This window comes from Cervus elaphus, chromosome 7, assembly GCF_910594005.1.
Source record: "Cervus elaphus chromosome 7, mCerEla1.1, whole genome shotgun sequence".
Classification (NCBI taxonomy): Eukaryota; Metazoa; Chordata; class Mammalia; order Artiodactyla; family Cervidae; genus Cervus; species Cervus elaphus.
Genome location: NC_057821.1, coordinates 12319198 through 12334388, shown reverse-complemented (window position 1 = coordinate 12334388; position 15191 = coordinate 12319198). Strand labels below are relative to the sequence as shown.

General features: G+C 48.2%; 1 protein-coding gene across 1 annotated transcript; it reads right to left on the bottom strand.

Annotated features, from left to right (window-relative positions):
- Positions 1–5629: 5629 nt before the first annotated feature.
- PIM1 (Pim-1 proto-oncogene, serine/threonine kinase) lies at positions 5630–11085 on the bottom strand. The gene is made up of 6 exons (XM_043907338.1): positions 10582–11085; positions 10359–10465; positions 10198–10248; positions 9733–10099; positions 7983–8159; positions 5630–7201 (listed from the first exon to the last, which is right to left on the bottom strand). Exons 1-6 carry the CDS (start codon positions 10661–10663, stop codon positions 7044–7046), a joined length of 942 nt encoding a protein of 313 aa, XP_043763273.1. The 5' UTR covers positions 10664–11085; the 3' UTR covers positions 5630–7043.
- Between the last annotated feature and the right edge of the window lie 4106 nt (positions 11086–15191).

Here is a 15191-nt window from a genome sequence, read left to right as displayed (position 1 = left end):
GCAAGGAGTGGGAGAGGACATGGGACCCTAATCAACAGAGGAGTTCAAGGCAAACCAGGGGTTATGAAATCAGGGGAGTGGCCAACAGTTTTATGAAGTTGCAAGGAGGTTAAATAAGGATGAGATCTCAAAGGTATATTGCGATTGGCCATCTGGAGGAGGAGCTGGGAAGAGAATTGGGTGGGTGGTTCTGGGAGGAGGGATCTGAGTTGGAGACGGAACAGAAGATAAGAGATGAAGAGAGGTGAGAGAAAGGGGTGGGAGCAGAGGAGAGAGAGAACCAGGGCGAAGGGGGGAGGAGGAGGAGGCAGCCTGGCCACGGGGCGAAGAAATCTGACTCTTTAGTCCAGGTGAGGAAGCAGGTAATAACTCCAAGAACAAGTGTGTGTGTACCGAGGTACAACACATACCTACAAATACCCAACACCCACACCTGCACACACTACTATACACTCACACCAACACACACACATGAATATATCTACACCACCATGCTTTTTACCACACACACCGAAGACACACATGCTAGCACAAACACCTCACCACCTCATTATCCCTCCACCACCCCACCCCATAAATACAACAGTAGCTGCCAGATCCATAGATCTCACTGGCGCCCACGCAACATCGGATCTTTGGTTTGCTGTGACCCTTGTCTATTTGCTGGCACTCTCGTTAAACCCTGAGAAAAACCTGCTTCGGTCTATCCATGCTTGAAAAAGGAGGAGTTCTCAGTGTTTACGGTGTGGTACCTGGGGGACAGTAGGCACTCTGTGGATAAACCTGGAATGGCCCCGTGGTCCCTGGCTCTCCGCTGTGGGAGAACTGGGCAAAGCCTACACCTGGCTGTATGCTCTGACCTCCTAAATGATTTAACCCAGGGGGGCCCTAAAGACTGGCCTCCAATGGCCACAACCCAAATGCCTGTCCATCCGATGGAATATTCCAGAGTGAAAATAAACCACGCACTACAATATCCATGAATCTTTATAACATAATATTGAGTAAAAAGAGCAAGGGGCAGATCACTACACACATGCCTGATAATCAACGTTCAAGAACAACAGAAACGAAACACTGCATAATTTAGGAACACATTCCTATAAAATTAAAACTTTTTTTTTAAGGACTTCCCTGGTGGCTCAGTGGTCAAGAATCCACTTGCCAATGCAGGGGACATGAGGTCATTCCCTGGTCCAGGACATTCCACATGTCATGGGGCAACTAAGCCCGTGTGCTTCTCAACAAGAGAAGCTACCACAGTGAGAAGCCTACACACAGCAACTAGAGAGTAGCCCCCCGCTCACAGAAACCAGAGAAAGCCCATGCCCCACAATGAAGACCCAGCGCAGCCAAAAGTGAAATAAATAAATAAAACGCTTGTTCTTTTTTGAAAAAAAAAATTTTTTAAGAAATGTAAAAGAATGCTAAACAAAGTCTAGGACAGCACATTACATGTGGCAGAAGAAAGGATGGGACTAAGAAAGGATCATGTAGATAGATGAGTGTCATTGTGAATGTCTGCTTCTTGAACTGCAAGCTGGATTCACCACCCAATATCAGCTCAGATCAGTCGCTCAGCCGTGTCCGACTCTTTGCGACCCCATGGACTGCAGCACCCAATATAATATAATATTAATAACAGGTCATCCTTGGACCAACGATGAGAATATATCATGAACCAAGGATTAAGATTAATCTAATTCTGTACATCGGATGTCCTGTTACAGTAAATAAAAATAAAGACTGTCCTCTCAGCTTGACCCTAGTTCTGCTTATTTTTGTACTTCCTCCCACAGCAATGCTGAGGGGTCACTGCAACCTTGTTCTTGGCAATCGGGGTTACTAGCGCAAGGCTGGGCAGGAAATGAACTGGGGGATGAGGCCATATCTGCTTTAACACTGTTCTCGATGGGTCCTTTGTGGTAAGGGTTTCCAAGAACCAGCAGAGCAGTTGAGGGAGCTGAGTAACATTTACAAGAAATGTGCCCCTGCCCCACCCCCTCACCACCCCGCCCCATCCCCTCTCTCCACCCCTTACCGCCTCCAGCTCTTCCTCCCCACTCAGGCCCAAGTGAAGGGGAACTCACAAGAGCCAATAATGAATATTTCCATAGAACCAGAACTGCTTACCCGACTTTCTGGAATCTGGGGAAGAACTGCCCTGACCTCCATTCAGATTCTGGGCCCTGAAGGAAACTTGAGAGGACTAATCCACACAAACACTTATTAAGTAGCAGCAGAGTAATAGTGAGCATTAACCACCTGGGTCCAAATTCACCTGGCCACTTCTTAGGTATGTGACTTTTGATACTACACTTAGAAGCCTGCACCTCAGTTTTCCCCATCTGCAAAATGGGGATGAATAATAACATCTCACTCATGGAGAGTTGTAAGACTAAGACATGCAAAGCATGCAAGACAGTGCTGGGCACTTAGTAGGTACTGAATGAGTGTTAGCTATTGTCTCTAAGTGTTATGAAGGATACAGATGAATCAATGAGACCATGGTCTAGGACAGGAGTTTGCAAACTTTCTTCTGTAAAGGGCCAGATAGTAAATATACTTTTGGCTTTGCTGGCCATAAGGTCTTTGTCACAACGACTCAACTCTGCCAGGAACGGAGTCATAGACAATTCGTAAATGGATGAGCTTTATTCATTAATGCTGACAATTGAATTTCACATAATCTTTACCTGTTATGAAATGTTATTCCTCATTCAGTCTTTTTTTAGCCCTTTAGAAATGTAAAACCCAGTCTTAGCTTACAGGCCATATAAAACCAGGTAGTGTGGCAGACTTGCGAGCTGTGGTTTGCCATCCCTGGTCTAATGGGGGAAAAACATTAGCCCCTCTGGATTGCTTTGTTTTACCTGTATGTTCTGTGACTTGCTTTACAGGTGAACAAACTGAGGCTCATTCTTCAAAGTCCAGTTGAAAGGCTGCCTCTTGGAAACCTTCCCAGGTCACTTCAGCCAAGGGCAGTAATAACTCCATCTGCTGCCACCTTCGTGATAAGCACACATTTATTTCATTACTTTTAAAATATTATCATGAAACCAAAAACTTTAAAATATAATACCAGGACTTCCCTGCTGGCCCAGTGGTCAAGACTCCAAGACTCCTTCAGGGGGTACAGATTAGATCCCTAGTCAGGGAACTAATATCCTGCAAGCCGTGAGGAGTGCAAATACTTCTTCATTATCTGATTTATGAAATAAAGCATTGCCCAAACAGTTGAAGACCCCCATACAGATACCCCTCCCCAAGTTACAATCACCCCATCTCTACCCCAGAGAAAAGAACCACCATCCTGACTCTGGGAATTTATTACCAGGTACTTCTTAGTGGGCTTCCCTGGTGGCTGAAACAGTTAAGAATCTGCCTGCAATGCGGGAGACCGGGGTTCAATCCCTGGGTGGGGAAGATCCCCTGGAGAAGGAAATGGCTCCAGTATTGGAAATAGCTCCACTCCAGTATTTTTGCCTGGAGAATTCCATGGACATTGGAGGCTGGTGGGCTCCAGTCCTTGGGGGTCACAAAGAGTCAGACTAGGTGAGGAATACTTTCACACTTCCTTAGTACTTTAACTAAATATAGAAGCATTCTTAATCAGGAGGTAATATTTCTTTGCATGTAGGTACACCCTTTATTTAATTGGATTTTTTAATAATCCAATCAAAGAATATCTCTACTGTATTCAGAGATTAGTCTCAGAGGGTGTAAAAGGGCCCTGAGGCATCCAGTAAGAAATGATGATAGTATCAACATCCAGGGTTGACTTCCAAGTCAGCTTTAAGTATTGCTCCCCTCTATATTGCTGGGGCTACACCCAATCCCCTCTACACACTAGATTTTAAACTTCTCTGAAAAGAGACTGATCTTTCATCCTACCTATACAACCCCTAATATCTTGCACCTACTCTCTTGTACTTTTCTTCAAGGAGACACTATCTCCTATCATCATCCCTGGCAGTCTCCATAGAGAATGGGGAAACTGCCAGAAACTTCAGGGGAAAAACGGGTGGGGCTTTGATTTCGTTATAAGTTTGGAGCAACTTTTAGGCCAAGTGTCAACTTTACTGGAAAGGATGAGGTATGTAACCCTCATACTCCAAGAGATTGGAGTTTTTGCATGTGTTTGGTGTGGGTGGGGGGGGTGGTGGAGCAGGGGGGACAGAGAAAAGGGGAACTGAAGAAAATTAGCCCCCTAGAACCAAGAAATCCTTCCTCTCCAATGGCCACATGGGGTCTGAGGCAGGGTTTGGGATCTAGTCCAAGCTTACGGGTAGACATGAGGAGTAGCAGTATTTGTGGCCTGGACCCTCAACCTGACAAGACAGCATCTAGGCCAGTGGTCAGAGGGTGTGTGTATGTACCAGTGGTAGGGAGCAAGATGACCCAAGGGGAAGTCTGCTACTGATGGCTTCTAAAGAAACGAGAAACCAGTATTTCACAAATACTCGACACGCACATTGACAGTGGTACTGCAGTGTACTTTTAGCATATCAGGTGGTAGTCAGGCCACATGCACCAAGTGCATTCATGGGTTCTACCACTTAAACTCTCACATAATGAACAAGGGGCTTAAACAGATCCCTGCAAACAAGGCTTGGACTGAAAATGCTAATTATCCCAGCATAAGCAGTAAGAAAATGGCAGAGCTAACATTTCAGCCACTCCCATTATAAGTTTTTTTTTTTTTTTTTGGCTGTGCTGGGTCTTCATTGCAGCGCAGGGGCTTTAGAGCACGTGTGCTTAGGTTCCCAGCCCAGGGATCAAACCCACATCTCATTACAAAACTTTTTGTCAAGCACATTGGAAAGGAATGGGTTTCCCTGGTGGCTCAGATGCTAAATCCACCTGCCAATACAGGAGACATGAGATATGGGTTCAATCCCTGGGTCAGGAAGATTCCCTGAAGGGAACAGCTACCCACTCCAACATCCCTGCCTGGAGAATTCCACAGGCAGTGGGGCCTGGCAGGCTACAGTCCTTGGGGGTCGCAGAGTTGGACACGACTGAGCAACTACTGGAGGAAAACTCTTGCTTATTGACTATTGTCAATGACTAAACCCCACACTAAAGGTGAAAGGAACTTGATTCAGAACTCAGAATAGCACAAGTATATAGTATTCCAGTAAACTCAACATGTATCAAGGGCACATGCTCAAAATGTTTTACTAGCAGGAGAGACAATGGCAAAAAGCCTCAACTGGTAGCTTAGCAAGATTTTGGCATCTCTAGGTCTGCCTTGTCCAGTGGAACTTTCCAGCAGATAGAAATGCTCTACAGTTCCACGCCTACAGAACTTCCATAGCTACAGAACTTCCATGTGGCCTTTCATGAAATCTGACTAGTGCTGTTTTAGCCCAGCCCTAATATACTTCATATTGGGAACAGAGGTTGGGACTTCATTGGGCCCCTCCAGCCAAATCTTGTCCACAAAAGAATTGTCCCATCTACTCTTTGGCCATACATTCATTTCAGAAAAGTGTTTATCCCAGAAGCCCTATGGCAAGCAACCAGATTTAGGCAGACAACTCCCTCTTTCCTTCCCAGGATAGATTTTGGCACTTACCAAGTGCACATTAGCGTGCCTCTGCATGGATAACACTTAAGCCACAAGTTAAGACAAAAAGTATTTTATTCAAAAAACGCCAAGTATAAAAAAAAAAAATAAGATCTCTTTTATTCCCCTGTACAGTATTTCACTCAGATAAAACCAGCAGGCTACATGCTGCTCAGAACACAGCCCCAGAGAGGATCCGGAAGGCACACCATCCAGAACTGCTTTTCATATATCTATCCTATATACACAAGTCAGCAACACCCCTCCCCCATCACCCCCGGACCCCACGCCCACTTGGGTAAGCCGGCGAGGGGGCCCCCGCAGCAGTCAGGGAGCTGCGGCGGCTGTCCCGCCTGAGTCCCGTCACCCTACAAACCAACAGAGCAAGCATTGCAGCCCTCCCCAGAAGGTCCCCAAGTCAGAGGAGGAAAGGAGAGAAAAGACTATGGCGGCAGCCGTGGAAGCTTGGAGCAGGAAGGGAACCAAATAAATAAATAAATAAATACATAACATTGACCTCCAGGTTAGAACGCACATCATCTTTCCAAGGAAAAAAAAACCCAAAACAAAATAGGTAAAATAACTTAAAAGGCAAAATTAAAAAAGAATTAGATCAACTACAATCCTTTTATACACTACCATGCCAACTGTACATACATTTACAGTTTTTCTGTTGATTTGCATTGTTTGTGCATTTGTTTGTGTTTGTGTGTGTGTGTTTGTGTATGTGTGTGTGTATGTGTGAGGTCTTGGCTTAGAAACAGTTAAGTAAAAACCAAAAAGGAAGACCAGTTCACTTGGGAGTTTTACTAAAGGTGGAAAAAGGGCAGGTGGCTCAGCGTTTGGCCCTGTAGCCTCTTCCATGGCACCTTTCATATGAAGGATGGGGGGTAAGGGGAAGGGAGAAAGAGAGGGAACCAAACCCAGGCAGATTTTTGGAAAAGCAGCAGGTAAAAGAGGCAAGTTCAAGTATTTCTCCCAGCACAGCCGGAGTCCCCACAGAAGGCACTCAGAAAGTCGGAAGAGGTGACAGGGACTTAAAATGGTGCTAGTCCTAACCCACCCCAACCCGCATTCCCCCCACCCCGCCCGACCCGTCACGGCATTCAGCAGAACTCTTGATGAAGGGAACAGTTCCATGGCAGGATCCTGACCTACTCCCACCGCGCCCCACCCCCGCCCCACCGCCGCCCACCCCTGGGATTTTGCAGAGTCCAGCAATGCTGGACACCGGTGAGAAGGAGAGCTTCTACGGGAGGAGTGGGGGCCTAGGACGCCTGGAGTGGAGTCTCTTCCTCCTGTTTGGGAGGCAGCCTCCAGGAGCCTCGGGTCTGGAATGAGTTGTAAATGAGTTCCTGTATCAAGCACTGTCCTGCTTGGAGATAAGTGTCACTGGTACTCGGGAAGCTGGAGACAAGACACTTCCCCTCCCTTGAGCATCTGACAGGGAGGGAAGAACCTGTGGGAGAAGCTATTTGCTGGGCCCTGGCGACAGGCTGTGGAGATGGATCTCAGCAGTTTCCTGGGGCAGGAGGACATCTTGCATCCACGGATGGTTCTGGATTTCTTCAAAGGTTGGCCGATCTGATGGTCTCAAGGCCAAGCACCATCTAATGAGATGTTGACACTCTGGAGAAAGAAAGACAAGAGGTTATGAATGACTCAACTTGCTTTTGCAATATAAAGGTCTTCCCACGTTGCTTCCCAGGGGCCCACAGGTCAGGGATCCAACCAAGAGACCAGGCCCTTTCTAGAAGGCTGCTTCTTCAATGAGAAGGTATAAACTAACATCTAGATCCTCCAGTTTGCTTTCAGCTAAAAAAAGAAAAAAAAAGCTCCCCTCTTAAACCTGTGGTTTTCAAACTTCAATAGCTGGGACCTTTCCCACGACGCCCACTCACCAGAAATAGGAAGGATGATGACAAGGGATTTTGATGAGACATCACTAAGCATGATGAGGTGATTCAATTCACCTACAAGACTTACAAATATGAACACCACCCACGATGAGGTCACTGGAACCGCAGTATTTAGAGGGCCTGCCTTAAGGGAGAAGGCTCAAAAAGCCCTCAACTTCTTACTCCCGGGCAAAACAGCCATGAGTTAAGGGATCAGGATTTTTGGGTACTCAAAAACAAACAAAATCTTCCAGTGATACTAAACGGTCTTTTTCTTCCTAATATTCTCACAGGTGCTCTTCCTCTGACACCGCCCACCCCCCACAAAAGCACCCACAAATGCATATCATTTGATTCCTGCAGACTGGCTCTCAAGCATGAATCACTGGCCAAGAATTCTGCTAAGTCAAGGGTCACAGCCTTTCCTGGGGAGTAAAGCTCTCCAAGCTTGTCGAGGACTATCAGCCTCGTGATTCCAGCCTCTCTTCAATAAGGGGCTTCCCATAAGTTACCTGAGGAGACCCGCTGCCTGAAGAAAACTTGGCCCCTGACGATCTCCTCATCGTGCTCAAAGGGAATATCTCCACAGACCATGTCATACAGCAGGATCCCAAGAGACCAGACGGCTGCCGACCTGCCGTGGTAGCGATGGTAGCGGATCCACTCTGGAGGACTATACACTCGGGTCCCTGTGAGTCAGGGGAATAGGAGAGAAAACACGCTTTTAGCAAAAATAAAACTCAAAGCAACTGAGAGGTATGCTGAGTAACTTTAAAAAAAAAAAAAGGCACCACCCTACTTTTGTCAACAGCTGAGTGAACTCCAATCCCCCCTCCCCAGGGCTAACAGGAGTGGATGAGCAGCTTATGGCAACTCTCCAACCCAAAGCATGACTGACTTCTCTATCAGCCCAGACCATAAACAAACAGCTCCAAGAAACAAACAGGGCCAGCCACAGACCCAAGCACCAGACAGGTATGTGGTAGGACCACCCACGACTGGAGGAGGTGATGAACACATGCATAATCAAGGGAGGTATCCCCACAGACTATCCTGAAATTGCATTAAAGGTCCTTGCCCAGGAGCGGGTCAGAGTGCCACCTCAGATATGATCCAGGCAAGGACACTTGCACAATATCCTAAGTCAGGGTGCCCTTTAAGAGGCCTTCCTCTCCACCCTCTGAATGCAAGGGCAGACACCCACACCCCTTCCTCCATCCACAGGAGAGGTAGAGCTGCAGGGCTGGCTTCAGACCACGTGATTCCTGTTTACAAACTTTGAGTTGTAAAAAAAAAAAAAAAAGTGGGGCCATCCCGCGGGCGCTCACCAGGGGGCAGCAAAGACTGGAAGGAAAAAACATGGGAGGACCCGGCCAGCCATTAACTGTTAAATACAAAAAAAAATGCAGCCCAACCCAGCGTCCTCCAAGGGCAAATAAACAGAAACCACAAGCCCCAGTCACAAGTTTTGAAAGGCTGTCGTTTGTTAGGTTAAGCCGCTCAGATGATGACCCACCCTCCTCTGCTTTGATCTCCGTGCTCTCCATTCCATCTTTTCTGAAAGAACCCGCTCCAAGCCCCTCCCTACGATAGGTTTTCATCCTCTCTGTGGAGACACCCAACTAATTTTCAAACCAGCAAGAGATCCTATTTCACAACATTCATTCCCGACTCCCTCACTCCACATCACCATCAAAAAAAAAAAAAAAAGCCAAATCAACAAAATGAATTATTTAGTGAAACTACTCTTCTCTTCCTTATTCGTCCCCAGATCAAAGGGGAGGGGAAAAAAAAAAACAAAACAAAACACCGCAGCTCTAAAAACTACCTCACCGAAAACTCCCTTATAAATCAAAACAAAAATGACAAAACCGGCAATCAATTTTCATCTCTCCCGCTCTCTCCTCCCCCTGTCCCCCTCCCTCCCATCCTTCTACTGGCGGGGAAACTGGGTCAGACTTCAGAAATCTGGGCTACGGCCGGTTGCCCACAACCTCTTATTCATGGGGAAAGCTTGGAACCTACTGAATTCCACTTAAAAAATAAAATCATGCCAGAGACATTACAGGTTCAGCTGGCTCGAAATTCCCAGCTTTCCTACCCTGGGAAGCCCTCCTTCGCCCCACCCCTGCTAGCATCGAGCCAGGCGGCCCGATGACCTTTACAAAAGGCCGGGGAGGGAAGCCTGCCGAGGCCTCCAGGCCAGGCCGAGTCACCTGGGTAGTTCCCCTCCCGGGAAGCTCCCCCTCAGGCCTGACTCACCATCGAAGTCCGTGTAGACGGTGTCCTTGAGCAGCGCCCCCGACCCGAAGTCGATGAGCTTGAGCTCGCCGCGATTGAGGTCGATAAGGATGTTCTCGTCCTTGATGTCGCGGTGAAGCACCCCGCAGTCGTGGCAGTGTCGCACCGCCTCCAGCACCTGCCAGAAGAAGCTGCGGGCCAGCTCCTCCTGCAGGGCCCCCCTTTCCGTGATAAAGTCGAAGAGGTCTTGCACCGGCTCCGGCCTCTCCAGGATCAGGACGAAACTGTCGGGCCTCTCGAACCAGTCCAGGAGCCTAATGACGCCGGAGAAGCCTGAGCTCACCTTCTTCAGCAGAACCACTTCCATGGGCACTCGGGTGCCATTAGGCTGCAGAGGGGCGAGGGGGGCTGCAGTTAGGGCGCGGGCGGGTCACAGGGTACCCCACTCCAGCCATCCCGGGGGGTAGCTCCCTCCAGGATACTCACCAGCTCTCCCCAGTCGGAAATCCGGTCCTTCTCCACGTGCTTGATGGCCACCTGGAAAGCCCCCCCCATAGAGTCTCTGTTAAGATTCCCTCGCTGGGGGCCAAACACACCGGCGTGCCCCCCGGCGGCGCGCCCTCCCCGCAAGCCGGGCGCCCACTCACCGGCAAGTTGTCGGCGACACGGATGCCTGAGTACACCGAGCCGAAGCCGCCGCTGCCCAGGAGCGGGCCCACCTGGTACTGCGACTCCAGGGGTTCCTTCTCCTTGCCTAGGAAAGGGAGAGTCCCGGGAGAATTAGTGACGGCCCGCGAGCCCCCAGCTCCCACCCTCCAGGTCCAGCCGCCCCCCACCTCCATCCGGGGTTGGGGGGAGAGAGGCACTTACCCGGCGCCAGCTTGCTGGCGTGCAGGTCGCTGCAGGGCGCGGCGCACAGGTGGGCAAGCGAGTTGATTTTGGACAAGAGCATCCCCACCTCCAGGGTGTCGGCGCAGAGGCTGTGTCTGGAGGAGCTACTGCAGTAGGGGCTAGGGCTGCGCCGGCGGCTGTGCCTAAGGCCGGGGCTAAGGCTGCGGGTGGCGTTGCGGTTGCGGCTGCGGCTGGCGCGGAAGGCCGAGGGCGAGTCGGAGGACGACTGGGGGCGCTGCCGGGGCTGGCGGCTGACGGACACGCCGGCAGGGTCAGGCAGCGCGGCGGGCGGCAGGGTGGGCGGCTCGAGGGGCTGGTGTGGCAGCGCTGCGGCACACAGAGTGTGTAGCTGTAGCTGCTGCTGCTGCTGCTGTTGCCGGTCCCGCCACCGCCGCCGCCGCCAAGTCCTCTCCGGCCTCCTCCGCCACCGCGGCCGCTGCAGCAGACGCCCGGCTCGCCCTGCCGCCAGGAGTAAAAGGGGCGGAGCGCGCCGGCGGGGAGGGGGCGCGCGGGCGGGCGGGGATGGGGCGGGGCCTCTCCGGGAGGCCTAGGCGGGGGAAGCCGGGCGCCCGGGCAGGCGGAGGGAGGAGAGCGGGTGGGGGAGCGGCGGGACGGGGTGACTCCCCTCTGCACCCCCCCGCCCTGCGCGCCGTCGCCGCGCCCCGGCCCCGCCCCCGCCGGCGCGCCTCCAGCCAACCAGAGGCCGGCTCATCTGCATAACGCGAGGCGCGCCACGCCCCCGCCCCGCCCCCGCTCTCGCGGTCAGAATGGTCTCTACGCCGCCACGACGTGGCGGGAAGGAAAAGGCGCCAAAATGGAGGGGGAGGGGCGCGGGGCGTGCGAGGAGGCGGGAGCCGGGTGTTGAGCCGCGAGGGAGGAAGGATGGGGAGGGGCGTATCGATTCAAACCCAAACAATAACAAAGCTATCAAAGGCCGCCCGAGGCCGGCTCTGCGGCTCTCCATTTCTCGGGGTTTTTGGGTCAAGGGCTAAGAGCTGGAGCATAACAAGTTGCGCAGAGAAGACAGGCGTTGGTGTGTCAGTCCCCGAGGCCGGGCGGCCGGCGCGCCGGGGTGTGGGCGACTGTGTGTGGGGGGCAGGGGGAGGATGCCGACGAGGGTGGTCTTTATGTGTGACTCAGAAGCGAGACCTCCAAGTCGGCTTGGGCGGGTTGACCACGCGCTGTGGGCTCGGGCTGGATTCTCTGGGGTTTGGATGTTGGGGGCGCAGAATCTGCAAGATGTGAGTCACAACGGCGGCTTCACGGAGGTGTCACAGGCCTGGAATAAAACCCGGAGAGCTCCGCTCGCTCGGGGGAGGGGTCCAGATCGCGATTGTCACAGCCGGTGAAAAGATCGGCCCCCAGAGCCCCCTGGCAGATTTTTATTTTTTAAAAAACGCAGAAAGGTTCCAGTGAATCCTGATGCCCAAGAAGTGATGTGTGTCAGAGTGCTCAGTAAAGAGGAAATCACGAAACAAATGTTAGTATTGTGATGCCAGATGCTGTCTCAGCCCCTTCTGTGAGGGCGGGAGAGAGAAGAAAATGCCTCATCTAAAAGCGAGGGTGGGAAGGCGCGCTAGATGTAATCAGAGTTTTCATGTTGTATTCACCTCATCAGCCTGTTATTACCAGTCAGGCAATATTAGCAATTATTGGCTGCCCCCAGTCTTGACTCAAAGGAAATTCCCCCCTCACCCCCGCTCCATGCCCCCTTGGAAATAACACGGAAACTGACCAATTCGACTTTCATCCTTTGTCCTTTTAAACTTCTTGTAGAGTTGATAACGACGTGTGAAATGAGTAAATTAAAATTCTTTGTAATCCGTAAATTGAGTTGTCAGGTCCTAAGTAACTGAAAGCTAACTACACCCTCTTTTTATTTTTTTTTCAAGTTTCTGCCACTTAAAGAAAAAATGAGGTCTGAGGAACTGTATAGCTGCACTCATTAATTAATTTAAATGTTTCATTAAAAGTTTTCTACACTGCTGTTATATAAAGATGCTCAGATATTTCACAACTTTTATTATCTTATGAAATATTATATATTTTCTTTTAGTTTGTGTACTGTGGCCTAACTCATTCATTTTTGATGACTAGGAAAAAGCCCAAGGGAACAAGAATTATTCCTTTTTTACAGATAGGAAAATGAAACATAAATAAAATGACACAGGGTCATACAACAGCTAAGCGAGAAAGAGATAAAACAACACAAATTCAATTGACTATCCAAACTTTTCCTCTTGTTGGGCTCTAAAACTGTCCTTGGTACTGAGTAAGACATCAAGTATCAGTCAATGTATGTGACCCCCACCTCTGTCCCCTCTTCCTTTCCTCTCATAAGCCCTACTGGAGTATTCTCACTTGTTTCCATTTGTCTAGCCTTTGTAGAGTTGGACTTTCTGCCTTTGTAGAGGTAGTCAACTTGTTCTGAGAATGCCCCCTCCTCTACAATTTCATTTAAAGTCTTTCCAGACTTCAGGACACAATTAAAATAGTTCCACCCCAGATTGCTAGGCAAACTGTCTACACCACTTAATCATGTATTTGTTTCTTGGTTTGTTGTTGCTTTTTTAACTCTATTAACTTTTCAGTTATTTATACCTTGTCTTCCTATTCCTTGAATGAATACTTTATCCAATATTCATTGATGAAGGGAAAAACCAAAATGGGTCCCAACAAAAAGGTCATGATTAAAGTCGTTTTATACCAAATTTAAGTGAATTAAGTGGGCTTAGGCAAAGTAAAATAAAAGTTAGGAATAATCTTTAAACTGGGTTAGCCTGCTTTCAGATCTGGGATCTGGCACATACTACTTGTGTGACATTCATGAAGTTGCTTAACCTTTCATCAGCTTGATCTTTCCTCAAATTGCTTTAGACTCTGAATGGAGATAATGGCACCTCCTTCATAGGACTGTTGTAAGGAGCAAATGAAATTCTACGTATAAAGCTCGTAGACTGGCATGAAGTAAACTTCCAATAAATATTAGCTATGATGGCAATGATGCTGATTATGATTATAACGATGATGAAAAGGAAGAATTTGGGGATGGTCTTGCACCTTGGAAGTTTCAAAGATAAACTGCTAGCTAGTTATATTTTAATCATCTTGGGAGAGAATATGATTCAAACTAGTTGTATACATTCAATCAAATTCACTTTCTCTAGATCTTTGTAGGGCTCAATCTTTAATTAGCTTTAGCTAAAGTGATTAACATCTAATATGTCTGCTTCATATGATGGGTACTTCACAGCTGGAAGTTATAAAACATGGACCTTGCTTGGAAAAGAGCTTTTATTTACTTAAAACCGCTTTTAAAGATAATTATTAAACATTCAAGTATGTTTTGTGTTAAAAGTTACTCTTCAAAGATAGGAAATTTGATGTTTTGATTCATCAACCTGTAGTTGTAATAATAAAAACAAGCACAACCTGTGATGTCTCAAAGATTCTAACAAAGAATCAGAAAAATCACACTAATAATTAAATGACAAGTGCTTTTGGAAAGATGAAGGCCGTAATTATGCTAGCAATTCTCTGGAAAGGAGAGAATTGTTTTATGTTTATTTGAACAATAGCCAAATTAATCGTTAGATGGTTTCCATATTCTACCTGAAATGGATTTAATCAAGGTATTGTCAAAAGAATGACTTCAGCAATTTCTGTAATCACAGTTTAGAAGAGGTTTGAAAGGGAGGCCTATTCACTATCCTTTAAAGTACCGCTGAGTCTACTTGATACACTTATATAACTAGGTCTCTATCAGTTTTTCTCTATAAATTATTGTCAATTAATTGAATAGAAATAATTTGGGTCTGCATCTCTTATTTCTCTCCTAAAAAGAAGGATTACTGAATTTTTTAATTTAAAGTTTAATTTTGAAAAAATGTATCATTATTTTTTATTTTACTCCTTGTTTGGTAAAATAGAAAGGAAAATTTGGGAGAAAGTCAGCTGCAATACACTTCTTTCTATATCTTAAAATGTCTCCAATTATCTCAACAGTTGTCAGATTATTTAGAAAAATTTAAATTTGACATGTGTGGAATATATGTGAAAACTCCCTACAAATCCTAAGACATGAAACAGTCTAAATTTAAAAAGACTGATGCCTCTGGGAATTCCTTGGCTGTCCAGTGGTTAGGACTGTGCTTCCACTGCCAGGAACCCGGCTTTGATACCTGGTCAGGGAACTAAGATCCTGAGCTGTACATGGCATGCCCCCTCCCCCCGCAAAGACTGAAGCCTTGATGGCCAATAGGCACATGCAATGATGCCCATCATCTCTAATTATTAGAGAAATGCAAGTCAAAACTACAACGAGGACTTCCCAGGTGGCCCAGCGGCTAAGATCTGCCTGTCAGTGCAGGGGGTACTGATTTGATCCCTGGTTTGGGAAGATCCCAGTGCCGTGGAGCAACTAAGCCCATATGCCACAACTACTGAGCCGAGCTTTGGAGCCCTCGAGCTGCAGCTATTGAAGCCTGAGAGCCTAGAGCCTGTGCTCTACGACCGAAGTCACTGCAAAGAGAAGCCCACACACCGCAACTAGAGAAAGCACTCACAACAAAGAAGACCCACCCCGGCCA

What these genes read in the sequence shown, in the direction of transcription:
- PIM1 (XM_043907338.1), bottom strand. Translation starts at nt 10,663, where the DNA reads ATGCTCTTGTCCAAAATCAACTCGCTTGCCCACCTGTGCGCCGCGCCC. An exon ending in TTTCCGACTGGGGAGAGCTG is followed by an intron (nt 10,100 to 10,197) that starts GTGAGTATCCTG and finishes GCCCCTCTGCAG; the next exon opens with CCTAATGGCACCCGAGTGCC. An exon ending in CGTCTACACGGACTTCGATG is followed by an intron (nt 8,160 to 9,732) that starts GTGAGTCAGGCC and finishes CCTGACTCACAG; the next exon opens with GGACCCGAGTGTATAGTCCT.